The sequence below is a fragment of the Takifugu flavidus genome, chromosome 22 (genome assembly GCF_003711565.1).
Source record: "Takifugu flavidus isolate HTHZ2018 chromosome 22, ASM371156v2, whole genome shotgun sequence".
In the NCBI taxonomy this organism is placed as follows: domain Eukaryota; kingdom Metazoa; phylum Chordata; class Actinopteri; order Tetraodontiformes; family Tetraodontidae; genus Takifugu; species Takifugu flavidus.
The window spans coordinates 8,010,094-8,036,144 of NC_079541.1; the positions used below are offsets into that span (position 1 = coordinate 8,010,094).

At 46.2% G+C, this 26,051-nt stretch overlaps 4 protein-coding genes across 4 annotated transcripts in view; all 4 read right to left on the reverse strand.

Moving 5' to 3' along the window:
* Positions 1–222: 222 nt before the first annotated feature.
* Positions 223–3,098, reverse strand: ifng1 (interferon gamma 1). Its single transcript, XM_057022897.1, has 4 exons — positions 2,773–3,098; positions 2,467–2,538; positions 1,396–1,632; positions 223–980 (listed from the first exon to the last, which is right to left on the reverse strand). Exons 1-4 carry the CDS (start codon positions 2,890–2,892, stop codon positions 840–842), a joined length of 570 nt encoding a protein of 189 aa, XP_056878877.1. The 5' UTR covers positions 2,893–3,098; the 3' UTR covers positions 223–839.
* An 8,861-nt stretch (positions 3,099–11,959) lies between these two features.
* On the reverse strand, positions 11,960–15,583 carry LOC130519459 (uncharacterized). Its single transcript, XM_057022896.1, has 5 exons — positions 13,440–15,583; positions 13,105–13,161; positions 12,814–12,954; positions 12,626–12,691; positions 11,960–12,529 (listed from the first exon to the last, which is right to left on the reverse strand). The coding sequence occupies exons 1-5, from the start codon at positions 13,725–13,727 to the stop codon at positions 12,446–12,448; spliced, it is 636 nt and encodes a 211-aa protein (XP_056878876.1). The 5' UTR covers positions 13,728–15,583; the 3' UTR covers positions 11,960–12,445.
* A 7,186-nt stretch (positions 15,584–22,769) lies between these two features.
* il22 (interleukin 22) lies at positions 22,770–24,474 on the reverse strand. Its single transcript, XM_057022872.1, has 5 exons — positions 24,212–24,474; positions 24,000–24,059; positions 23,775–23,930; positions 23,288–23,347; positions 22,770–23,143 (listed from the first exon to the last, which is right to left on the reverse strand). The coding sequence occupies exons 1-5, from the start codon at positions 24,380–24,382 to the stop codon at positions 23,042–23,044; spliced, it is 549 nt and encodes a 182-aa protein (XP_056878852.1). The 5' UTR covers positions 24,383–24,474; the 3' UTR covers positions 22,770–23,041.
* Positions 24,475–25,812: 1,338 nt separating this feature from the next.
* The window catches only part of mdm1 (Mdm1 nuclear protein), a 7,881-nt gene continuing 7,642 nt past the window's right edge, over positions 25,813–26,051 (reverse strand). Inside the window, 1 exon segment of the mRNA XM_057022871.1 lies at positions 25,813–26,051. This exon segment is cut by the window's right edge and continues 157 nt beyond it. The gene's annotated coding sequence lies outside the window, so the exon portion shown is untranslated.

Sequence of the window (26,051 nt, forward strand, 5' to 3'; positions counted from 1 at the left end):
ATTTGTCTCCTGAAAGTCTAAACATATTTCCATACATATGGGTTTGGTTGATAAACTGATTACTCTCAAATACTGTAAAGATGATAATTTGATTACAGCTACAATGTCTACAATGTTTCCACGACTTTTTACAACTTCAAATGTTTAAGATCAACACTTTAGAAGATTTACGTAAAGATAATTTAATTGCATTTAAATATTTAAGATAAATTAGCAAATATATTAAATATACCCGCAAATGTAATCTGATAACTCTAGCTAGATTACTGAGACTTAATGATTCTGTATTTTCATTCATAAAATATCTTTTGTACATTTCCTTGGATCATCACAATTCAACTAAGTAATCAGATTACAATGTACAATGTAAGATTTCAGTGTGGTTAAAAAAAATGAGCTTATGTTTTACAAAAATTGAACCACTTTTTTATTTAAAAATGTCTAAGACACATAACAAAAGTCATTTTGTTGGCCAGTTTTCTTAATTTGTAGTTCTCTAAAGGTGCCAAATTAATAAATTAGTAATAAATAAACAAAATAAGATAATACATGTAAGAAGGAACACTTCAGAATTAAATAAATGTTAAATTAAGACATAAATAGTAAAAACAATAACATGTCAACTTGGAACTTTTTGATATTTTTGTACTTTGGTATATATAAATATATATAATTTCTTGTGATTATATATATATATATATATATATATCTCAATCATCTGTCAACAATTGAAGAAATTGTAAAAATACATTTACAAGATTTTCATTATTGATCCAATAAATCTTCATTAAACAGCTATAAATTTAAATTTCATCATTTTTCTCTTTGATTCTTCCACTCTAATGACCTCGAATCGACATCTGCGTTTGCCGCCGCCGTCGTCGCCGCCGCTTCTCCAGCTTGTTGGGCAGGGAGCTCGCCTCCCTGTAGACCTTGATGAACTCCCACAATGCTTTGCTCTGAATGACTGTGTTGTTAAACTGGAAGAAAGAGGGAAATCGAGCTCAAATTTAAGTCTGAACATTTCAGTTGAAAAGTTTTTAGTCTAAATCTTTCTTAAATGTAAGATGAAGGTGTTTATGAACTTAAGATAAAGCTGCTGGTAATCCTGGGGGGGAAATCACTTTTGTAAAGGAATAAATGGCTGAAGAGTCATAGAAAGCCAAGTCGTACATGAACAGATCTCTTCTCTGTCCTTGTCTCTCTCCCCTCTCCTTCTGTCCTCCCTTGCTCTGTCCCTCTCTGTCTCCTCACTCTTGTTCCTTGAGTGTCTCCATCACTCTCTCCATCAATCTTTCGACCTAAAAGTGTTGACCTTCCGCGTGGACATTTTTGGCCCCCTCTCTCTTCTCATTGCCTGACATCCATCAGCATCTCCGTGAAGTGCGTTCTCACCTGGACTTCTCTCAGAGGTTGAAGCATCTTCAGGAGCTGCTCAGGTTTGTTGTAATGTTGTATCCTTAGATTTGTGATCTTCTTCAGGATGTAGTTCAGCTGCGACCTGAGCTCGGCGGTGCCCTTATCCCCGGAGCTCTGGGCGGTGGTGGGACCCGGAGTTGGCAGCTCCTTCAGCATCTGGTTGAGTATCTTGTCGTAGGTTTGCAAAATGGCGCTCATGTAGATCATCTCTGCCTGTGGGGACATGTATAGATGATGTATAGATTCCGGAAATGTTTGATCTCAGCTCAAAAAACAAATCAAAAAAACAATCTCTTAACAGCTGAACAGTGAGTCAGCAGTTAGCATGCTAGCATGTTGGTACCATCACGCTACTTTGACTCTGTCACACCGTCGCTGAACAAAGTTTAATCCTTTATCTTAAACTTTATCTTAACAGAATAAGATCAAAAAGACAACCAGCTTACGCTTAATTTGATTACATTGATTGATTCTGAAGCTTTGATGAAGATGGTTTGCATCATCTTCACGTATTCATGCCAAATATTGATTATTAGCGGTCATTTCTGCACTTGGAGTCAAAGGACAGAATTTGAAAACTTTTAAAAGGAAATATTTAAAGGGTAATTTCAGATCAGTCAAAGTGGGTAAAACGTCTGCGTGTGGAGGAAACTTTGCCGAGGGTCTCTGGAAACACTGCCGGGCTGGCAGCGAGCACAAGTGTGAAAAAGTGAAAGTTTCAAAGAAAAACTCGAGCATCATCAAGGAAACTACCTGCTGACACCACAGCGACACTGAAACCTCTCGAAAAGGGAAACAAAGCAACGTCTGTGGCTAAAATGTGTCTGAACCACGCAAAAAATAGAAAGCATGGTAAAAAAAAAGGCTGACCACGATAGTCAACGAATCTCATTAAACTTCAATGTTCACATATAACATTTTCATGTTTACTGTCCTGTTTCATCTACTCTGATTCAGGTCTTCCGATACTAAGCTAGGCTAACTGCTGGAGCCCTGACATGTGGGCGGAGTTTGTTCCATCGCACCTATAATGTGGGCGTGTTTTACCTGCAGGTTTCCAGAAAGCGGCTCTTTGGAGAAGATGGGCTTTCCGTCAAATAGTTCTTTATTCGTAATCGTCTGCAAAGAAACACAAAAAAACAGAAATTGCACATTTTTGTTTGCAGGGTGCTAATAAATACTGGGATAAAGTTGTTGATTCAATGTTGATTAGTTTCTGTTTATGATTGACCGATTGATTGATCAATGATTTTTGTCTGGAGTTTGAGTCAGATGAACCAAAGTAAAATCAGACAAATCTTTGAGTCAACGGACGTCCTTAAACGCACCCCAAACCACTTAACCCGTACTCACATAATGGCCCAGGAGGTTCTGGATGGTTTTGTTCATTTCTACTGGGATGTAGGAACCTCTGACGTGACACACGGCCAAACACAGACACCACCCCACCACTGCCGTTACCATGGTAACCATCCTCTCACGCTTGTAGTACTTCTGCCGGCGGCGGGCTCAAATCCCAGAGGTTGTGCGAGTCGTTTCTGATGGCGAAGGCGCGGGTCGGTCGTCCGTCTGAAGTTTGCTGAAACTGCTCAGCCTGTGAGGAACCCATTCGTTTATAAGCGGTGGGAGCAAGTGGCTTCGACTGAGAGTGGAGAGAGAGAGAAGCTGGTGATGGAGGTGTGAAAACTGTGGTTGTGCTGTTTCCTCTAAAACATCAAAGTTCACAGAAGTGGGTGGGGGGTCCTGCACACATGTCAGTCACCAGCTCCTCTCACCTCACCTCACACACTGGCTTCAGTGGAAGATGACTGGTCACACTGGGAGCTTTTTCCGATGAATGTCCCGGGAGCGTGGGGCTCCACCGACGACGTCTACCTGAAATATGGTGGCCGTCGAGGATCCCAAACGTAGAGGAAAAGTTCTGATGACACACGCTAACGTCGTCAAGGATCCCAAACGTAGAGGAAAAGTTCTGATGACACGCTAACGCCGTCAAGGATCCCAAACGTAGAGGAAAAGTTCTGAATGACACACGCTAACGTCACTGGGGGAAACATGTTTCGTCGAACCATTCTCGAATGTATCGCCGAGCTACGCTAGCACATGACCGGAGGCTCCTCAGAGCAGGTCCAGGTTCACGGTGCAAAATGCTCAACCAGCACACGGACACAGCGTTGGGCTCACGACCCTGAACCCCCCGTTTCGTTCCATCTTGGCTTTGATAAAGAACGCTCAGATATCAGCAGGTCATAAAAATCTCACCACATTCCAGAAAGAAATTCACCTAGAAAAAAAAAAAGAAAAAGATAATAATAATGATAATAAAAGCACGTCAAAATGCGCTGAGAACTTCTAAAGAAAAGTAGCCTGTCGTCCATGCAGGAGAAGCTAGAGTTCAGACAGGTGTGGTGACCTTAATGCTAACAAGGAAACCATAATGAGTGATGGTTGCTAGCTACCATAAAGTATTGTTAATTTTGCTAAACGTGAAGAATTATCTAAATAGCAGTCAAACTTTGCTCAGGCTGATATTAGACTATTTGGGGTTGGTCAGGATGAGTCAAACACATGGCAACAAACTGAGCTAACAAATGCTAACATGGATAGCATGTGGACACACGGGTCGTGAGCATTACATCTGCTGCTGGATTTCCTCTGTTCTGTATGAATGTTGTCATGCTCAAACATCAAACAGGGACAGGAAGTGAAGTCACCCGACAGTTCGTCTGCCTGGGTGTCAAGAAGAGAGTTGCATTTAAAAGAAACTTCAAATGCGAAACTTTTTTTTTTACATTTACACTCACAATGACTTAATCAGAATTCCTGAGAAGTGGAAAAAAAAACCCCATCGCATAAAACAGGGTGAGCGAAAGTAAAACGACAGGTGGGTCCAGGTTCTGCTAATTACTGTCCAGGTTCTGCTAATTACTGTCCAGGTTCTGCTAATTAGCTTTAACGATAAAAAGTAACTTGTAATTTCACAGCAGAGGATTTTACTGGTCCACTGAATCCATGTTAGCAGTGAAGCTAATAAAGCTAATGATCCTGCAGTAGCTTTAGCTTCTGGATCATCAGAACGCTCTAAAAGTAGCAACTCTTAAAATGTTTTACTCAAAAATCATTGTTTTTGTAATAGAAAAAAACATTTTAGGACAATATTTTATTTAATATTTTAAATATGAAACTGTTAGCTAAATAATTCGGTAACGTTAAACGTACAGCTGTCAGTCATCATCATCAGATTATTCAAAACCAAAGTGGTCAGGAACAGGAAGGAGCTCATCAGCTACTGGGGGGGGGGGGGGGGGGGGTCATCTACCTCGTGCAACACCACGCATTAACAGTTCAAAGTTGAGCTGAGCAGAAACAGGAAGCAGGAAGTGGTGCAGTGGGTATCCCCGCATCAAACAGGAAGTTCTGAGCATGTCTGTGCGGCTCGGATCAACAATGACCCCAGATGCACTGTAGAAACATATTAATAACATCATGCTAATAACAACATTCAGGATTAAATGTTAGCATCGTCCAGATCCCCTTGACAACCGCGCAAGAGCTTTGATGCTTGCTGAGGCTGTGGCTTGTGGGGGCGGGGCTTAAACCTCTGATGGGTTTAGAAGAAGCAACAAGTGTTTGGTTTCATCTCACAACGTTTGATGAACACGTTCATCCTCAAATCAGTTCTGAACTTAGCTCAGAATTGAAATCAGGAATCAAGAAGGACCTGCGGACAACTTCCTGCTTCACTTCCTCCCAGAGGTGACTCAGAGTTTCTAAACTTTGGAGCAGAACCAGAACTGTTTTCCCCGGCTGACATAAGTGGGAGCACGAAACCTTCCGTCCCCATGAAGGTCAAGCCAACCAGCCATGTGAGAGAGTGTTTAGGATCTATATGATTTATGATTTATATTAATGCTATCAATATTATGGATGCTAATATTGGAGCTTTGAGCTGATTTCCATAAATTTAGATGTGAATAAAATTTGATATGAAAAATGAACTGGTGATGTCATTCCGCCTGTCGCCCTTTGATGACATCATCAGGGGGCATTCTCGTGTTGGGTAAAATCCCAAATACCTCACAGAAAAAAGAAGTTTCATTTTTGTTTTAGTCATGAAACATTCACAATGCAAAAGGTATCAAAAGCGTTTTTGGCTCTTCCGCTGATTCAGTTTTTATAGTTTGGACTGGCTGAAATAAGACAAACGTTTTTGATGCTGATCATTTTTTTTATTATTATCATTATTGAAATCAACAAAATAATTTTAAAAAATCAAATAAGTTAATTATAAATAAAATACATTTAGATGGGGAAAACTGTGGGTTTAGAAATGAGCTAAGTGAACCTTAAATAAATAAATATGCTGACTGTAAACGTGTTGTGACATTGTGAAAACCTTAAGTTATTTTAAATAAAGAATAAGAAATGACCTTAAAGGACTACGAGAGCAATGTGGCGCTGACTGGGCATCACTCCGAGGATGAACAGTGGGCGGAGCCACAGCTGCCAATCAAAGAAGCGGCCTGGAAGATCTCTTTGAACTCAGCCAGAGCTCTTCTCTGGACCATGATGTCGTCCACCTGCAGATACATCACAAAAACACTTGAGACGCTAGGCTTTAGCTGATGTTAGCTGATGTTAGCTGAGTTTAGCTGAGTTTAGGTGATATTAGCTGAGTTTGGCTGAGTTTAGCTGAGTTTAGCTGAGTTTGGCTGATATTAGCTGAGTTTAGCTGAGTTTAGCTGATATTAGCTGAGTTTAGCTGAGTTTGGCTGATATTAGCTGAGTTTAGCTGATATTAGCTGAGTTTAGCTGAGTTTGGCTGATATTAGCTGAGTTTGGCTGAGTTTAGCTGATATTAGCTGAGTTTGGCTGAGTTTAGCTGAGTTTAGCTGATATTAGCTGAGTTTAGCTGAGTTTGGCTGATATTAGCTGAGTTTAGCTGAGTTTGGCTGAGTTTAGCTGAGTTTAGCTAAGTTTAGCTGATATTAGCTGAGTTTGGCTGAGTTTAGCTGATATTAGCTGATATTAGCGGAGTTTAGCTGAGTTTGGCTGAGTTTAGCTGAGTTTAGCTGATATTAGCTGAGTTTAGCTGATATTAGATGAGTTTGGCTGAGTTTTGCTGATATTAGCTGAGTTTAGCTGCTTAGAAACGTTACCTACCTTTATTGGCCCATCTTAGCCACTGATTTTTTTAAACCTGATTTTATCTGTTTATTCTCTGATTTGAGATGATTTAAGATAATTATTAGGATATTTGGCTGATTGTAGCTTATTAATAGGTATTTTAGCGAATTATTAGCTCATTTTATTTGATTACTAGCTGGTTTTAAATAACCTGTTTTGGCATGATTGTTGGTTTTGTTTAACTGATTATTAACTGATTTTAGATCATTTAAAATTCGTATAAGCATTTTATCTGAAGATAACTTATTATGACGTGATTGTACCTGATTACTAGCTGAATTACAATTATTTTTTAGCTTTTCTTTTTTTAGCTAAGCACATATTATCTTATTTGAACATGATTTTAGCTGATCTGATCAGATTTTAATTTTAATTTGTAGCTGGTTTTTAGCTGATAATCAGCATCTGGCTTTATTGATCCTCGTCTTTTTATGAGGATCTCGCTGAGACGAGCGTGTTTCCCCTGATGTTGCCTGAATGTCTGTTAAGACTTGGCTGATGAGGAACACAGCAGAATTTTAGATTAAGTTAAAAAAAAAATCAGCTTTGGTTCAGAGATAGAAAAGGAGTAAAAGGTAAACGTGATGCTAATAGGAGTCAGCCTGAGCAGGCATGCTAATGTTAGTGGTTCTCACCTTAATGGCCTTCAGCTTGACCATCACCTCCTCCCGCTCCTGGTTCACCTGCCTCAGGTGTCTCTTCAAATGCTCCATCATCTGCTGCAGAGCTCGGAGCTTGTCCACCAAACTGGACCGCTGGGACTCGGGCACCTGGTCCAGCAGCGTGTCGGTCTGGTCCGGCTGCTGGTTCTGCTGCAGAATGCTGGAGAAAATGTGAGCGTAGACCTCCAGGGTGGCGCTCATCAGCCGCACGTCATTGTACCGCTAAAGGTAATAAATGAATGAAAAAGACGTTTTAGTTAAAGAACCCACAGGCAGCGGTGGAGTTCCTCAAGGTTCCATCCTTGCTCCCTTAGAGATTAACCCAGATTAATAGTCCCCATAAACAATGAGGGATTTTTACCTGACAGGAGTTGTTGGAGATGAAGAGCGGATCGGGGATGAGGTCCACCAGTTTCTGAACCACACAATTAGAATGATTAAATCATATTTATTATCAAATATTATAATCTAATTATACTAAACATGTTTAAAACATCAATTCTAATGTGTTATTTTAATGTCATTTGTCTTATTAATGATGTGTCAACTGTGTGACTTAGATCTGTGACAGTGTTGGTCTCCTGTAGTCGTGATGTTACGCTGACGAAGCTATACAATCTGGATAAAGTGGTGTAAATGATGCTAACATGACATAGCATTTAGCATCTTGAGGTGTCAGTGAAGGCAATTAAAACTGTCAAGTAGAAGCTTTTAAAGCATATTCCATAGCATAGTTTTACGCATTAGCTACACGCTAAACAACAAGGAGCAAAAGAGGTGCCCTGCGGGATGCCAACTTACCAGCCCACGTGCAATGCTGTCGTGATTCTGCTTCAGGTTCTTAGAGATGTACTGGCATGGAGCCCCAAGAGTCATCACAGCTCCCAGTAAGACCAGTAGACAAATGGTAACAAAGTGGAAAGGCATTGCGTTTCTTGCTCGTAGCTTCAATTAGCTCAAAGTTGGTCGAGTCGTTTTGTCTAATTACTGATGCTCGTTTACCTGTTGGTCCATATATATAGCCCTCATTGTCTATGTGTGTGTGTGTGTGTGTGTGTGTGTAGCTGTGGTCTGTGGGCTTGCAGCAGAAGTGCATGAAGCAGCAACATCAACAATGATTTTCCTCTAAAACTTGAGTTGCTGCTGCTAAATGCTCTCGGAGGAGAATCCCTGGTCAGGTCCCACACAATTCCACACACATGCACACACACACATGCACGCACGCACGCAAACACACACACACACACACACACACACACACACACACACACACACACACACACTGGAGGGCGACCAGCCAACCTACAGCTATGTGGTTGACAAGTCATGTCGGTAAAACTCTGAACTTTAACAACTATCTATATCAACATCTATGCTAACCCTAACGCTACATTTCTGTTTTACGCCCATTCTTAAATGTGATTAAAGATCCTGAATCCGGTCGGATCAATATTCTCCATCGTTGTGCTCATTCGTTCAACAGTTTCAGGCCGTTTCAGGCCAATGTGATAAGCTTTGGAGACGTATGAAGGATGAGAACAGGTTGGTCGTGAAGAGTGAAGCGGGTTTAGATGTGCAGCTGCAGGTCTTTGCTGGATTTCCATCCTGGATTCTGTTGCAGTGGTCCAGATGGGAGTTTCTGAAAGGTGTAGATCTGAGAAAGAAGATGTTCTTAAGGTGAAAGAAGGTGGTTTTGGCCACGAGCCTGAGGCGAGAGTGGACCCTGAGAACAGGACTGAAGATGACCCTGAGGTTGTGTGGACCCACCCTCTCGTGATCAATCTCCAACCTTCTGGAGCTTGAGGTGGACCCACCATGAACCTGTGATGCCGGCTGTCGAGTCCAACATGTAAAGTTGTGCTACGTTTGTGGTAATCTGTCCATTTATGCAAAACTCCCATAATCCTTCGCTAGATCTGTCTGTGATTTGAAGGAGCACCTACGTTTTTCTTGTTTTTTTTCATCTTTTATCAACTCAAACACTGTTTGCTTGGTTGGACTTTGTTTCCCACCATTGCCTGGACGATGACGTCATCATGAGAAGACTCTCGTTTTCATGGAAACTGAAAGTGTGTGTCGACTCCCCCCCCACCCCACCCTCCACCTGAGGTTAATATAGGCTTTCTCTCTACGAGTTCTTCAAAAAGCCCCACAGAGGAGATTCTGTTTAAACTAGAAGCGCAGAAAAGTTCCAACCAATGAGGGTTATTTATTGACCATAAGAAAGAGTTCCCAAGAACGGCAAAGTTAGCATGAGAGCTAACATCGCTGGCTAGAGTTGGATTTGTTTGAATGGTTGATTCATTTATTAAAATATTTTCATTTGTTGTGTTGCATCAGTTCACGTTTCTCAAGTTTTGGGTGTGAGCTGATCTAAGCTAACGTGGGTTACGGCGGTTTGATCGCTGGACATCTTCATTGGACAGCATGTGGTGACATCATCGCCATCGCGGGGCCTGCGGCCGAAAACAGGATCCCTGCTGAAGGTGGAAACACGACCGCAGAGTTTTCAACGAAACCTGAGTCATCGGAATAGCTAAAAATGTCAGAACGCTGAGTAAAGAAATCCGCTCAAATTTCCCTCCATGATGAAGTTCAGTTGATTCCAATTCAGCGGCGCCTGTTGAGGAATCTTCCGCTTTAGCATTCTGGTTGGATCGTCTGTCACTAAACCAAAAAATGATGCTAAAACAGTTAGCAAGACTGATTATAAGCATTGTGGCTGCTTCTCTGAATAATGGCAATACCAAAAAACACCGCGAAGGTAAGAAAAACCACAAAGCAACAGTTTTCTTTGCATCGCCGGAGTTTCAGAAGCAACCATAGGTAGAGCAGGAAGAGGAGCAACATTTCCCCTCTGCTGCAAATCCAGACCATATTTTTACAGAAAAAAAAAATAAGATGGAAAAACGTTGACCAAATTTTACAGAAAACTGAATACGTGCAGCTACATTTTGTAGCAGAAAGCTAAAAAAAAAAGCAGTAAAATGATCCTTGTCCTTCCTCCAGGAGGATGTGGTGCATGAGTTTCCTAGAAAGTTGCTGCAGGTTTTTCCTCTGATGTGTATGGTTAACACAGCCAGATCAGACAGCTAGCACAGAGCTAGCAAGAGTTAAATATTTTAAAGTACGATTTTCAATCTTTTAATGCTGCTAGCTATCAATTTAAGGATTTGTGCCGATAGCCAAAAATAAACTTGTTGCTCTTTGGTAAATTGATTGAAGCGTCACAATTATAAAACAAATAATTCTTAATGGTTCTGCACCAATAATAAAGCTCAGATTGTGTCACCGTGTTTGGCCGGAGCCTTGGGGTGCTGTGACCAAATTAGCATGACTTCTTTTAGCACTTGAGTGAATATTTTCTTCTTTTTCTTCTTGGGGCCTATCCCAACTACATTTGGTACACCTCTGAAGGAGCTGCTAGCTCATCCAGGGCCCTATGGGAGCATTTGGAGGCTCGGTGCCTTGCTCAAGGGCACCTTGAAGGTGTTCCCGGAGTATTGCGCAGTGCCAGAACGAGTCCGCACCAAGGCTTGAATCGAGAACTCTCCCTACCGCCGATGCTGAAAATGCTCCAGTCCTTCTTTTCTCACATTTACATTTTGTATTTTGGTCATTTAGCAGAAGCTTTTGTTAAAAGTGACCAACAGGGAGAGAAACAATCCAGCCACTATGCAACCGAGACCTGTTTGAATCAACTACTACCTTCCGGTGCTAAACTCCTTAGTACAAGTGCTACTGACTAAGCTAAGCTAACAGTGCACAGTTGTGGAGAGGGAGTGAAGAGGGGTGGTGAGTAGAGAGAGGAGGAGAATAGGGGCTGTAAGGAGAGCCGGTGATCTCGGAAAAGCTGTGTTTTCGAGATCTTTTGGAAGGAAAACGGGGTCCCCCCACTCTGACAGGGCTCAGGGTGGTGTGAGAATAGTCTGGACTGCCGTGCCAGATGATGCTCACTGTGCAGAACACAGTGAACGAGGGAGCAAGAAGATTGTTCAATGTAGAGGAAGTAGATCCAGCTAGTGATCTTTTGTCAGCATAAGTCGACCCTAATGCCGGCCGCTACAGGTAACTAGTGATCAGGAGGGGGCGGACCCCGGTCTTCTGGATCATCTGACATCAAACTTGGATGTCAATATTGTGAATGGGTTGGTTTACTGGGGAAAATGGAGCTGGAGTTTAGCAAGGCTAAGTTGGAGGTGGTGGTCCTCATCCTCGTGGACAGTTTGAGAGACAGTTTGAGACGTTGTATGAGACTGAGGGTTAATCTGAGGGACACATCAGGCACAGCTGGGCGTCATCTGCGTAGCAGTGGTGTATGTGTCTATGGCAAAAGGCAGTGGCTCCAGCACCGAGCCCTGAGGGGCCCCAGTGGGGTCAGGGGAGGGTGTTGGGGCTTATCCCAGCTACATATGGGTGAGGGCAGGGTACATCCCTGAAGGAGTCCCCCAGTGTTGTTGTTGTTGTTGTTGTTGTTGCTGTTCTTGTTGTTATTATTATTATTGCTGTTGTTATTTCAGTTGGTATTTCAGTTGTTATAACCATAATTGTTGTATTGTTGTAATTATAACCTATATAATGATAATAAAGTTAAATGACCAGGGCTCCTGTTGTGCTGCAGTATTGGTGATGGCCGCCAGGGGGCGACAACACTCTAAACTCACACCTAAGTACGACAGTGGCGTCATAAAGCATTTATTTCTATTTTTTAAAAATCTAAATTTAATTTACACGTAGACAAAATACTTGATATAAAATAAATTCATGTATATCTACTGAAGTACAAATAAATAAATAATATATATATATATATATACAAATAAATTAAATGTATAAATTAAATTACAATTGTGATGATGATGAAAGGATGCTGTTCTATCCATCCGTCTCCTGATGGAAATGAAGGAGAGAATGATGAAGAAGATGATGATGATGGAGGCAATAATGCTGAAAACGATGATGATGGTGATGATGATGATGATGACGATGATGGAGGCAATAATGCTGAAAACGATGATGATGATGATGATGATGATGATGATGATGACGATGATGGAGGCAATAATGCTGAAAACGATGATGATGGTGATGATGATGATGATGATGATGATGATGATGGAGGCAATAATGCTGAAAACGATGATGGTGACGATGATGATGATGATGACGATGATGATCTACAGGTTCTGTGTGAGCTCGTCCATCCATCTTAGGATGAAGATGAATTCTCTGACAGCCTTCAGATGGCTCTTAGCTTTCCTCTGTAGTAATCAGAGTACTTTAGTACTAATGAAGTGCAGTAGAAGTACTCACATCAGGACAAACACTAGTAGATTAAATGTCGTGGAAATATTCACCTTTTTAATCTTTCGCTCCACCTTCTTGATAAGTTTTAACAATTTCGACGGTTCAGATGCAGAAACCTGAAAAGGTGAAACACCAAATCATGTCACCTGTGGAGTACGACCGGTACTACTCAGTACTGCGCAGTACTGCACAGTACTGCGCAGTACTGCTCAGTACTGCAGTGCGGGTGTGTACTCACGCAGTGGTGCAGTGTCTGCTGGAGTCGGTACAGCAGCTCATTGTAGTGAAGCGGGAGGATCTTCTGAACGGCGTGGTGGCTGAACACGCCGTTCTGGTAGACGTCCATCAGTGCCTGCAGCTCCCGCCAGCCAATCACATGCTGAGGAGGGAAGATGATGGGTGAGTGACAGCTGCCATTGCGTAATGAGCCAACACTGGTCCGAAACCAATCGTTTCATTTGATCAGCATCAACCAGTGAGTCCAATATTGTGTGATGTCATCACAATCCAAGCAAAGGAGCCGACGGACCTTCGAGCAGCCGGTGCAGAACTTGGGCAGCAAGCGGGTTGGAACCTTGTCTTCTTTCTGCAGATCAAAGCATCAAACAGCCGATGGATGACGGACCACAACAGAAATAAAGACACAAAAACACTTGAGAAAAAATGAGAAAAAAATGAGAAAAATGCCCGGTCCGAGATCAGAACCCTGAGGAACTCCAGAAAAGATACCTAAACTGGTTGCTATGGCAACACCAGGCCTATTTGACCTCTGAACTGTGGTGTTTTGGTTGACTGAGCTCAGATCGAAGTTTCCTGTTACTGACCACTGAATGGATCTCTTTTGGGATCAGTTGTCGATCTTACCGGCAGCCTGTCGATCAGCTCTGTGGTGCGGCTCCACAGATCCCGGATCAGCCCCGCGGGGATCTCCTCCCTGCAGGTGATGCCTCGTTGGGACGCCACAGCAGCAGCCATGAGAAGAGGGAGAGCAGCCGTCCTGAAGAGGAGGAGGGTCATGTTTGAGTGCAGATGGAGCTCATCTCTGCTGCTCTTATATGTCCTCCCCCACCCTCCATCGACACTCCCTCGCTCCGCTTTGTTTTCTCCTCTTTCATCACTGAATTTTCCCTGGAATCTCACGGCTGACGTCATCGCTACTTCCTCGTCCTCCTTTTTCCTTCAAAATTTTCATTCTTTATATCATTTTCTCATTTTTCTTTTCTTCGATTCTTTTTTCTTTTGGCCGATAGTTTCAACCGTTTTAATAAAGTGTCAATGCAAACCTCTGGGGAAAAAAAACAAATAATAAAAAGCCAATACGACTTAATTTAGCGTTGGCTTAAAAATCTTCGGATTTAAAATCCTGAAGATTTGGCCAGTAGGGGGCTGCAGAGGCAATAATAACAATGTGACCAACACTAGCTGGCGCTAGTCCGGTTGCTAAAGTAACTGCGCAAACACAAAGGAAGCGTACTGCTAAAGCTAAAACATTTCTCTAATTTCCCGTTAAAGTCGTTCACATTTTGCGGTAAAACTGTTCTTCACAGCAGATGACATCACTTCCTGAAGCTTTGTTGGTGTTTAGATGCACAGTCATATTAAAACAGGTCGCCACATCACAGCGAAGGCAGCAAAGCCAGTGAGGAGATGCAATGCATGTTTAGAATCCACCTCAGCAGGTTTCTGAAAATGATGACTTGACCTAGATTTAAGACAAAATAACACAACAACACAGCCGACAGAGAAACAATTGTTCTTGGAAGTCAAAAATTAACCAGGTCAACCAAGTTCATCACTGCATGTCTTTCAAGAAGGAATACCACAAGAAATAAAAGATCTGAACACAAAGCGAAATGATTGAATAATTTAAATAGGTTTTTTAAATGCAAATGTCAACAACTGTGAACATGCTAACAAGGTTTGCGTTGAAATCTTTGTCTGATCGTGTTTCAGCTTCAAACCCAGCTTTTTATTTGTCACTTTACTTCTGTAAATAAAATGGTTGGATTATTTCTAAATGTAAAGTTTTACAATTTGAACTTAGCCAATAAAAAGTTTTCGCCTGATTTTGCAGAAAATGTCACTGCTGGTTAGTCAGGATGCAAAAAATAAAAAGTAAATAATTTGTCAAATTTGACAAAAAGGTTTTTTTTCTCTGATAATATCCCCCCCCCCCCCCGAAAATCAATTATATTTGCAAGACGTAGTCGGAAAAAATGTAGGTTGTGGTTGGGTCGATCTTACGAGAAACAGTGATGACGCAGCTTCGATTCCCACACGGCGATTTTGGAGCCACCGTTTGACCCCAAAGCTGCAGCCTTTATTTCTTCTGGTCAACCACTTGTTTCCGAGGCTCAAACCACCCGAATCTGGTTTATTAAGAAATTTAAAAGGACAGAAACAAAACTCCATGGAATTTAGCTGAGAACTGCTAATTTAACATTGGAAAGCATTTTAACCAAGCTAGCAAACGCAACCAGCAAGGATAAATCTGTTAGCCGCCCATCCTGTTAACTGCCAAAATGATAATATGTTTATGTTGTTCTGTAAACTAAAATAAAGGTTCTGTTGGATTGTGGGTAAATTCCAGAAGAAATTCTAACACGGATGCATGAAAGGATCCAGGCGACGATTCCAGGATTGTTCTTGCAGGACGTTAAAACAATGATGCTTCAGAGGAAGTAAAGCAGATCCTCAGGGTTCTCCAGAGGTCATGTGACTTGACTTTTCAGGAAAGTCCTCTCTGTGGTTGCATCATCACTTAAACGTGAGCACAAAACCTAAATAAAAGGTAATACTGTGTTTTGCAGCAGAGGCTAATAAATGCTAACAGAAATGCTAACAGAAAAGAAAATACTAATAAATTAGCCTGAACATTCTAATCTGCCAGAGCAGCAGACAAATATGCTAAAAAAAACATTTTTTTATAGTTTGATTACCTTTAATGCAAATAGAGATTAGAAATGTGTGTCATGCGGTCAAAAGTAGGTGGACAGACTTCCTGCTGGTCAAACACACAAACACACTCACGGAAGTTTACAGCTGTCTCGACTTCCTGGAATAACTAATTTGAGAAATCCCCCTGATGTCATCACACAGGTAAAGCCCAGCTGACCACACCCCCTTGCTTTGAGGTGTGTGTGTGTGTGTGTGTGTGTGTGTGTGTGTGTGTGTGTGTGTGTGTGTGTGTGTGTGTGTAGGACAAAGGAGGGAGGCCTGGAAAACACAGTGCATGGAGAAAACCGGGCCTGGAGAACAGAGGGCCTGGAGAACACAGAGCCTGGACAATACAGAGCCTGGAGAACACAGAGCCTGGAGACACAGGCCTGGAGAACACAGAGCCTGGAGAATACAGGGCCTGGAGAACGGAGGGCCTGGAGAACACAGGGCCTGGAGAACACAGAGCCTGGAGAACACAGAGCCTGGAGAACACAGAGCCTGGAGAACACAGGGCCTGGAGAACATAGGGCCTGGAGAACACAGAGCCTGGAGAACACAGGGCCTGGAGAACACAGAGCCTGGAGAACACAGAGCCTGGAGAACACAGAGCCTGGAGAACACAGGGCCTGGAGAACACAGAGCCTGGAGAATACAGGGCCTGGAGAACGGAGGGCCTGGAGAACACAGGGCCTGGAGAACACAGAGCCTGGAGAACACAGAGCCTGGAGAACAGAGGGCCTGGAGAACACAGAGCCTGGAGAACAGAGGGCCTGGAGAACACAGAGCCTGGAGAACACAGGGCCTGGAGAACACAGAGCCTGGAGAACACAGGGCCTGGAGAACACAGGGCCTGGAGAACACAGGGCCTGGAGAACACAGGGCCTGGAGAACACAGAGCCTGGAGAACACAGGGCCTGGAGAACGGAGGGCCTGGAGAACACAGGGCCTGGAGAAAGGAGGGCCTGGAGAATACAGAGCCTGGAGAACACAGGGCTTGGAAAACACAGGGCCTGGAGAGCACATGGCTTGGAGAATACAGAGCCTGGAGAACACAGGGCCTGGAGAAAGGAGGGCCTGGAGAACACAGGGCCTGGAGAACACAGGGCCTGGAGAATACAGAGCCTGGAGAACACAGGGCCTGGAGAACACAGGGCCTGGAGAACACAGAGCCTGGAGAACACAGGGCCTGGAGAACGGAGGGCCTGGAGAGCACATGGCTTGGAGAATACAGAGCCTGGAGAACACAGGGCCTGGAGAAAGGAGGGCCTGGAGAACACAGGCCTGGAGAACACAGAGCCTGGAGAATACAGAGCCTGGAGAACACAGGGCCTGGAGAAAGGAGGGCCTGGAGAACACAGGGCCTGGAGAACACAGGGCCTGGAGAACACAGAGCCTGGAGAACACAGGGCCTGGAGAACACAGGGCCTGGAGAACACAGAGCCTGGAGAACACAGAGCCTGGAGAACAGAGGGCCTGGAGAACACAGAGCCTGGAGAACACAGGGCCTGGAGAACACAGAGCCTGGAGAACACAGGACCTGGAGAACACAGGGCCTGGAGAACACAGAGCCTGGAGAACACAGGGCCTGGAGAACAGAGGGCCTGGAGAACACAGAGCCTGGAGAACACAGGGCCTGGAGAACACAGAGCCTGGAGAACACAGAGCCTGGAGAACACAGGGCCTGGAGAACGGAGGGCCTGGAGAGCACATGGCTTGGAGAATACAGAGCCTGGAGAACACAGGGCCTGGAGAAAGGAGGGCCTGGAGAACACAGGGCCTGGAGAACACAGAGCCTGGAGAATACAGAGCCTGGAGAACACAGGGCCTGGAGAAAGGAGGGCCTGGAGAACACAGGGCCTGGAGAACACAGGGCCTGGAGAACACAGAGCCTGGAGAACACAGGGCCTGGAGAACACAGGGCCTGGAGAACACAGAGCCTGGAGAACACAGAGCCTGGAGAACAGAGGGCCTGGAGAACACAGAGCCTGGAGAACACAGGGCCTGGAGAACACAGAGCCTGGAGAACACAGGACCTGGAGAACACAGGGCCTGGAGAACACAGAGCCTGGAGAACACAGGGCCTGGAGAACAGAGGGCCTGGAGAACACAGAGCCTGGAGAACACAGGCCTGGAGAACACAGAGCCTGGAGAACAGAGGGCCTGGAGAACACAGAGCCTGGAGAACACAGGGCCTGGAGAACAGAGGGCCTGGAGAACACAGAGCCTGGAGAACACAGGGCCTGGAGAACACAGAGCCTGGAGAACACAGGGCCTGGAGAACAGAGGGCCTGGAGAGCACATGGCTTGGAGAATACAGAGCCTGTAGAACACAGGGCCTGGAGAAAGGAGGGCCTGGAGAACACAGGGCCTGGAGAACACAGAGCCTGGAGAATACAGAGCCTGGAGAACACAGGGCCTGGAGAAAGGAGGGCCTGGAGAACACAGGGCCTGGAGAACACAGGCCTGGAGAACACAGAGCCTGGAGAATACAGAGCCTGGAGAACACAGGGCCTGGAGAACACAGGGCCTGGAGAACACAGAGCCTGGAGAACACAGAGCCTGGAGAACAGAGGGCCTGGAGAACACAGAGCCTGGAGAACACAGGGCCTGGAGAACACAGAGCCTGGAGAACACAGGGCCTGGAGAACAGAGGGCCTGGAGAACACAGAGCCTGGAGAACACAGGGCCTGGAGAACACAGAGCCTGGATAACACAGGACCTGGAGAACAGAGGGCCTGGAGAACACAGAGCCTGGAGAACACAGGGCCTGGAGAACAGAGGGCCTGGAGAACACAGAGCCTGGAGAACACAGAGCCTGGAGAACACAGAGCCTGGAGAACACAGAGCCTGGAGAACAGAGGGCCTGGAGAACACAGAGCCTGGAGAACACAGGGCCTGGAGAACACAGAGCCTGGAGAACAGGAGTTGGCAATCGTGGCAGCCATGCTGGTGCCTCCATACAATCTGGACATGGAGGATCCAGTACTGATGTCGGATCTCGGCCAGCACCTGCTCCGGCTCCGGACGATGCAGCTCCCTGTTGAAGTCTGGTCGAGGATGATGGGCTGGGTCATCCCTGCCTCCATGTCTGCGTGACACAGCCTGCCTCCAACGCAGAGTAGACTTGGCTCCTTGTCATATTTGGGCTACAGCCCGATCAAGGAACCGATTCACTGGCCACCTTGAGCACCTTTAGCTCTCTAGGGAAGAAGTCACCCTGGGCCCGGGTCAGGCGCAACCTCACTGCTGCAATGTAGGCAGCAGCATCTGTGGTCTGGCATGTGCCTGGGACAGCCGCCCCATGACGGGAGGTGAGGGTCGCCTGGCCCGAATCCTTCCATGTGTGGAACTGAGCTGGGTCACGGTGTCTGGTTGCGCAGCCTCAAAGGTTATGTCAACGAAGGCTGGGGAACATAGAACCTGGAGAACACAGGGCCTGGAGAACACAGGGCCTGGAGAACAGAGGGCCTGGAGAATACAGAGGGCCTGGAGAATACAGGACCTGGATAACACAGGGCCTGGAGAACAGAGGGCCTGGAGAATACAGAGGGCCTGGAGAATACAAAGCCTGGAGAACACGGGCCTGGAGAACAGAGGGCCTGGAGAATACAGAGCCTGGATAACACAGGGCCTGGAGAACACAGGGCCTGGAGAATACAGAGCCTGGAGAACACAGGGCCTGGAGAACACAGGGCCTGGAGAACACAGAGCCTGGAGAACACAGGGCCTGGAGAACGGAGGGCCTGGAGAGCACATGGCTTGGAGAATACAGAGCCTGGAGAACACAGGGCCTGGAGAAAGGAGGGCCTGGAGAACACAGGGCCTGGAGAACACAGAGCCTGGAGAATACAGAGCCTGGAGAACACAGGGCCTGGAGAAGGAGGGCCTGGAGAACACAGGGCCTGGAGAACACAGGGCCTGGAGAACACAGAGCCTGAGAACACAGGGCCTGGAGAACACAGGGCCTGGAGAACACAGAGCCTGGAGAACACAGAGCCTGGAGAACAGAGGGCCTGGAGAACACAGAGCCTGGAGAACACAGGGCCTGGAGAACACAGAGCCTGGAGAACACAGGACCTGGAGAACACAGGGCTGGAGAACACAGAGCCTGGAGAACACAGGGCCTGGAGAACAGAGGGCCTGGAGAACACAGAGCCTGGAGAACACAGGCCTGGAGAACACAGAGCCTGGAGAACACAGAGCCTGGAGAACACAGGGCCTGGAGAACGGAGGGCCTGGAGAGCACATGGCTTGGAGAATACAGAGCCTGGAGAACACAGGGCTGGAGAAAGGAGGGCCTGGAGAACACAGGGCCTGGAGAACACAGAGCCTGGAGAATACAGAGCCTGGAGAAACAGGGCCTGGAGAAAGGAGGGCCTGGAGAACACAGGGCCTGGAGAACACAGGGCCTGGAGAACACAGAGCCTGGAGAACACAGGGCCTGGAGAACACAGGGCCTGGAGAACACAGAGCCTGGAGAAACAGAGCCTGGAGAACAGAGGGCCTGGAGAACACAGAGCCTGGAGAACACAGGGCCTGGAGAACACAGAGCCTGGAGAACACAGGACCTGGAGAACACAGGGCCTGGAGAACACAGAGCCTGGAGAACACAGGGCCTGGAGAACAGAGGCCTGGAGAACACAGAGCCTGGAGAACACAGGCCTGGAGAACACAGAGCCTGAGAACAGAGGGCCTGGAGAACACAGAGCCTGGAGAACACAGGGCCTGGAGAACAGAGGGCCTGGAGAACACAGAGCCTGGAGAACACAGGGCCTGGAGAACACAGAGCCTGGAGAACACAGGGCCTGAGAACAGAGGGCCTGGAGAGCACATGGCTTGGAGAATACAGAGCCTGTAGAACACAGGGCCTGGAGAAAGGAGGGCCTGGAGAACACAGGGCCTGGAGAACACAGAGCCTGGAGAATACAGAGCCTGGAGAAACAGGGCCTGGAGAAAGGAGGGCCTGGAGAACACAGGGCCTGGAGAACACAGGGCCTGAGAACACAGAGCCTGGAGAATACAGAGCCTGGAGAACACAGGCCTGGAGAACACAGGGCCTGGAGAACACAGAGCCTGGAGAACACAGAGCCTGGAGAACAGAGGGCCTGGAGAACACAGAGCCTGGGAACACAGGGCCTGGAGAACACAGAGCCTGGAGAACACAGGGCCTGGAGAAAGGAGGCCTGGAGAACACAGAGCCTGGAGAACACAGGGCCTGGAGAACACAGAGCCTGGATAACACAGGACCTGGAGAACAGAGGGCTGGAGAACACAGAGCCTGGAGAACACAGGGCCTGGAGAACAGAGGGCCTGGAGAACACAGAGCCTGGAGAACACAGAGCCTGGAGAACACAGAGCCTGGAGAACACAGAGCCTGGAGAACAGAGGGCCTGGAGAACACAGAGCCTGGAGAACACAGGGCCTGGAGAACACAGAGCCTGGAGAACAGGAGTTGGCAATCGTGGCAGCCATGCTGGTGCCTCCATACAATCTGGACATGGAGGATCCAGTACTGATGTCGGATCTCGGCCAGCACCTGCTCCGGCTCCGGACGATGCAGCTCCCTGTTAAAGTCTGGTCGAGGATGATGGGCTGGGTCATCCCGTCCTCCATGTCTGCGTGACACAGCCTCCCTCCAATGCAGAGTAGACTTGGCTCCTTGTCATATTTGGGCTACAGCCCGATCAAGGAATCGATTCACTGGCCACCTTGAGCACCTTTAGCTCTCTAGGGAAGAAGTCACCCTGGGCCGGGTCAGGCGCAACCTCACTGCTGCAATGTAGGCAGCAGCATCTGTGGTCTGGCATGTGCCTGGGACAGCCGCCCCATGACGGGAGGTGAGGGTCGCCTGGCCCGAATCCTTCCATGTGTGGAACTGAGCTGGGTCACGGTGTCTGGTTGCGCAGCCTCAAAGGTTATGTCAACGAAGGCTGGGGAACATAGAACCTGGAGAACACAGGGCCTGGAGAACACAGGGCCTGGAGAACAGAGGCCCTGGAGAATACAGAGGGCCTGGAGAATACAAAGCCTGGAGAACACAGGACCTGGAGAACAGAGGGCCTGGAGAACAGAGGTCCTGGAGAATACAGAGCCTGGATAACACAGGGCCTGGAGAACACAGGGCCTGGAGAATACAGAGCCTGGATAACACAGGGCCTGGAGAACACAGAGCCTGGAGAACACAGGGCCTGGAGAACACAGGGCCTGGAGAACACCAGAGCCTGGAGAACACAGGGCCTGGAGAACACAGGACCTGGAGAACACAGAGCCTGGAGAACAGAGGGCCTGGAGAACACAGAGCCTGGAGAACACAGGGCCTGGAGAACACAGGGCCTGGATAAAGGAGGGCCTGGAGAACACAGGGCCTGGAGAACAGAGGGCCTGGAGAACACAGGGCCTGGAGAATACAGAGCCTGGAGAACACAGGGCCTGGAGAACACAGGGCCTGGAGAACACAGGGCCTAGAGAACACAGGGCCTGGAGAACACAGGGCCTGGAGAACAGAGGTCCTGGGGAATACAGAGCCTGGAGAACACAGGGCCTGGAGAACACAGGGCCTGGAGAACAGAGGGCATAGAGAACACAGGGCCAGGAGAATACAGAGCCTGGAGAACAGAGGTCCTGGAGAATACAGAGCCTAGAGAACACAGGGCCTGGAGAACACAGGGCCTGGAGAACACAGGGCCTGGAGAACAGAGGTCCTGGGGAATACAGAGCCTGGAGAACACAGGGCCTGGAGAACAGAGGGCCTGGAGAACACAGGGCCTGGAGAACAGAGGGCATAGAGAACACAGGGCCTGGAGAACACAGGGCCTGGAGAACAGAGGTCCTGGAGAATACAGAGCCTGGAGAACACAGGGCCTGGAGAACAGAGGTCCTGGAGAATACAGAGCCTGGAGAACACAGGACCTGGAGAACAGAGGTCCTGGAGAATACAGAGCCTAGAAAACACAACCTGAACAGCACTGCATCATAGTCTGCGCACGCGTGTGCATGCGTGTGTGTGTGTGTGTGTGTGTGTGTGTGTGTGTGTGTGTGTGTGTGTGTGTGCATTATCATTCATTATCATTGGAATTTATTTTGTTAGTATGAAAATGATTAACTTTAGCATTGGGCAACATGAATGATATATTTTAGCTCAGAATAACTGATGATGCTAACTGTATAAATGTTAACATGTTAATGCTAATCTATGCTAAATAATAAGAGCGCCTTGAAATTACCCACAATGCACAGTAAAGACAGATAAGTGAATTTCTGCTTTCAAACCAAACTTTATTTATTTTCAAGTTTTTATAACACGTCAAATTTAAATATAACAATTTAAAAAATAAAGGAGCCATAAAATGGCAACTGTGAAGACACCAAAGTGTTCAACATTCTGATCAATAAATAGATCAATAATACATCAGTCACATGGGTCCATATAAATATCAGCTTTGAATAAAAAATGTTAAATAGCTTGTCAAATTAAATAGATTAATAAATAAAGGTATAAAAGTTGGATAGAAAAGTGAGGGCGTTCCTCAGGCCACGGTAACGTTGGTCTGGATGCAGTAATCCTGCAGGTACGAGAACAGGATGTCAATCTCGCCCAAAGCTTTGTTCAAACGGTGTCGGCCGTCCAGCTGGAAAGGAAATAATAATAATTATTATTATTATTGTTGTTGTTGTTGGTATTAATTATGCCCCGTTCCACTGGGCATTTTCTTAAAACAAGTTTCAGATGACAATTTTTTTCTTTATTCTAAAGTTTAAAATCATAATCTCACCGCGAAGAACCTCCGACTGAACTCCTCTGCGTGCTGATGGTCTCGGTACCGATTAATGCTCTGGAGAAGCAAAGAAGAAGCGTTAACTGCTGTGAGAAAGTGTGTGTGTGTGCGTGCGTGTGTGTGTGTGTGCACGCACGCACGCGTGCATGTGTGTGTGAAACCACAGAAAGTTGTTATCGATTGTTGCATCAACCACAGAGACTCTGTATCTTTACACACAATACTAATAATGAAAAAAAAAAGGAAGCAAAGCTAAATTATTTAAATCAATCATTTAAAAACGCGTCATTATAAGATCTTGTTGATATGTTTTCGACTTTTACATCATCAGTGACTGGCTGGCTAAATCTTGACACAGCAAAAAGCTCTTAAATTTCAGATCAAAGGAAAATATCGAAGCAACTGAGGCGTTAAAGCGAAAACGTCCCGCTGTCTGGGAGGCTAGCATAGACAGGCTAACGCACAGCAGCAGCAGAACACTTACGCAGCCGTGCGTCTCCAGGTCCCGGCTGATCCTGCTCAGGTCGGTCTGCAGTCTGTGCGCGTGCGCATTGTTGCTGCTGTGATGAGGCAGCACGTTGTTCAGGTAGAAGTCGAGGATGTTGGCGTGGATGCAGCAGATCTCCAAGTCTCGTGTCTCCTGGAGAAGGTCAGAGGTCAGAGCAGGGGCCTGCTGTGGCGTTTCAGTGATGGTGGGACTGACACTCACCTGATTTGGCTTGATGTTGGGCAGCAGACGGACGCTGGGGTCATCCTGCTCCCGCTGAGCCTGAACACGGAGAAACAAACCATCAACGATCCATAGAAAGGTCATTAGGAGGCAAACAAAAGAGGTCTGAGTGTGGATCTGTGTGGAACTCCACCAGAGGAGTTGGGGTTCTTCAGGTTGTGTTTGGAAAGGTCCCCATTGAAAAAGCTCACCTGTTTGGCCACCTCCTCGACCGCCACGTACGTGCCCTCATCCACCAGCGGCGGGCTGAGCGCCCTGTGGAGATGCTGCACCGCCGCCTGCTCGCTCCAGCCAATCAGGAGTGAGAGGGCGAGCAGGGCGACGGCCGGACAGCGGGAGCAGCGGAGTGTGGAGGCGAGCATGGCGGAGATCAGCTAATCTTCAGATGTAGAGATGAGAAGGTTCGTGAGGAGCTTCTAGAGGAGCTGAATCGTCACCAGGCTGTGTTGTGAGGAGCTCGGTCTGCTGCCACCATTTATATCCACGAAGCTCCGCCCCCTCTGCAAGAAAATGGGCCAGGTACCCACAGGAAACCCCCCAAAACACACACACACAACACACACACACACACAGACATACACACAGGTCAGTGCTGAGCTGATTCCTGTGTTTACTGTCACACACACAGGAAATTAACCCTCAATTCTGGACTCATGACCCCCCCCCCGTAGTGACATCACTACCTCTTTCCGTGTGTGTGTTTGTCTGTGTTGTTCAACAAATTTTCCTGTAAAAAAAAAAAAGATGAACTGTCAGTTTACTGATACCCCGGTAGACCGGCGATGACATCCTCGTTAGGTGACGTCGGGGGTAGCGAGGGCGAGTGCAGGAAGTCGTAAACTGGAGGAAAATTCATCAAAACAACGTTTCATAACATAATAAGTAAAACCCAGAATGGGAACATAACCTTTATTCACTCTGCAAGAGATGGTTTTATAAAACTTTTACATGTTTTGACCCTTGAGGCCCACCGTGGACTCTGATTGGCTGCTGCTTCAACAGTAATCATTTAAATACTGGGTCATTATTAACCGATCAGAATCGATGCTCACATATTGAGCATATAGATCCTTGGGTATATAGATATAAATTCTTTGCTCCACATAAACAGGAAGTGGATACTGTGCAAATCAGGACAAACTGCATTTCCTTGTTCTGCCACAAGGGGGATCTGGTAAAAATGCACAAATAAAGTGTTGTTGGATGGTGTTTTCGCCGTTGCATCAAAGCCGGGTCACTCCAGGTTTTAGCTGTGGAGCTGGGTTCTCTGCTCGGTTTCTGACTTTACGAGATATCATCTGTCAGTGATGCAAACGGGAAGTGATTCAGATGTTTAATCCTGATGTTTAACTGTGTTATGAGGGGAATTTCACCTGTGCGACGCTGCACCTGACCGCTTGACCAGAAGTAATCTGTTGCCGGGGCAACTGGAGGAAGTGATGTTTGGAAGGAAGAGGGAAGCTAAATTGTTTTGAATTTCCATGTCAATAAGGTTGGCTGGAAGTAGCACGTTAGCGTTTTAGCCGTCCTTCTGAGCTTTCAACAAATAAATTATCCAAAAGTTTAACTTTTTCCAGTTTAAAGTTAAGAAGTTAGGTTAAGAAAGGTTAACGTTTAGGCAGAAAAGAAACAAAAATGGTGTTAAATTACAACCATCTACCAGGGGCATCCAGGATGCTACAGCTGACTTCTACTTTTATTCTGTTTTTATATTAACTAATTTATAAGGGTTTTTATTAAGTGATTTCATGTAAAAGTTTGATGATTAAGTTTATAAAACGGACGAAGAAAGTTGTACAAACCCATTTTATTTAAGATTTCTAATAAATACCATAATGACAGTAAAAATGGGCCTTCAGAAAGGTTCAATGCCAGAGTTTCCACATTTGCTTTTGCATTTCATCTCTAAATTGTTTTTAATGCAGTTTCATGATTTGAACAAACTCGGAAAACGACTAAAAACATGTGGACTGTTGATGTTTAAATGAATTTGCAGATAACGGACTGATTCTTTAGTGTCACTAACATTTT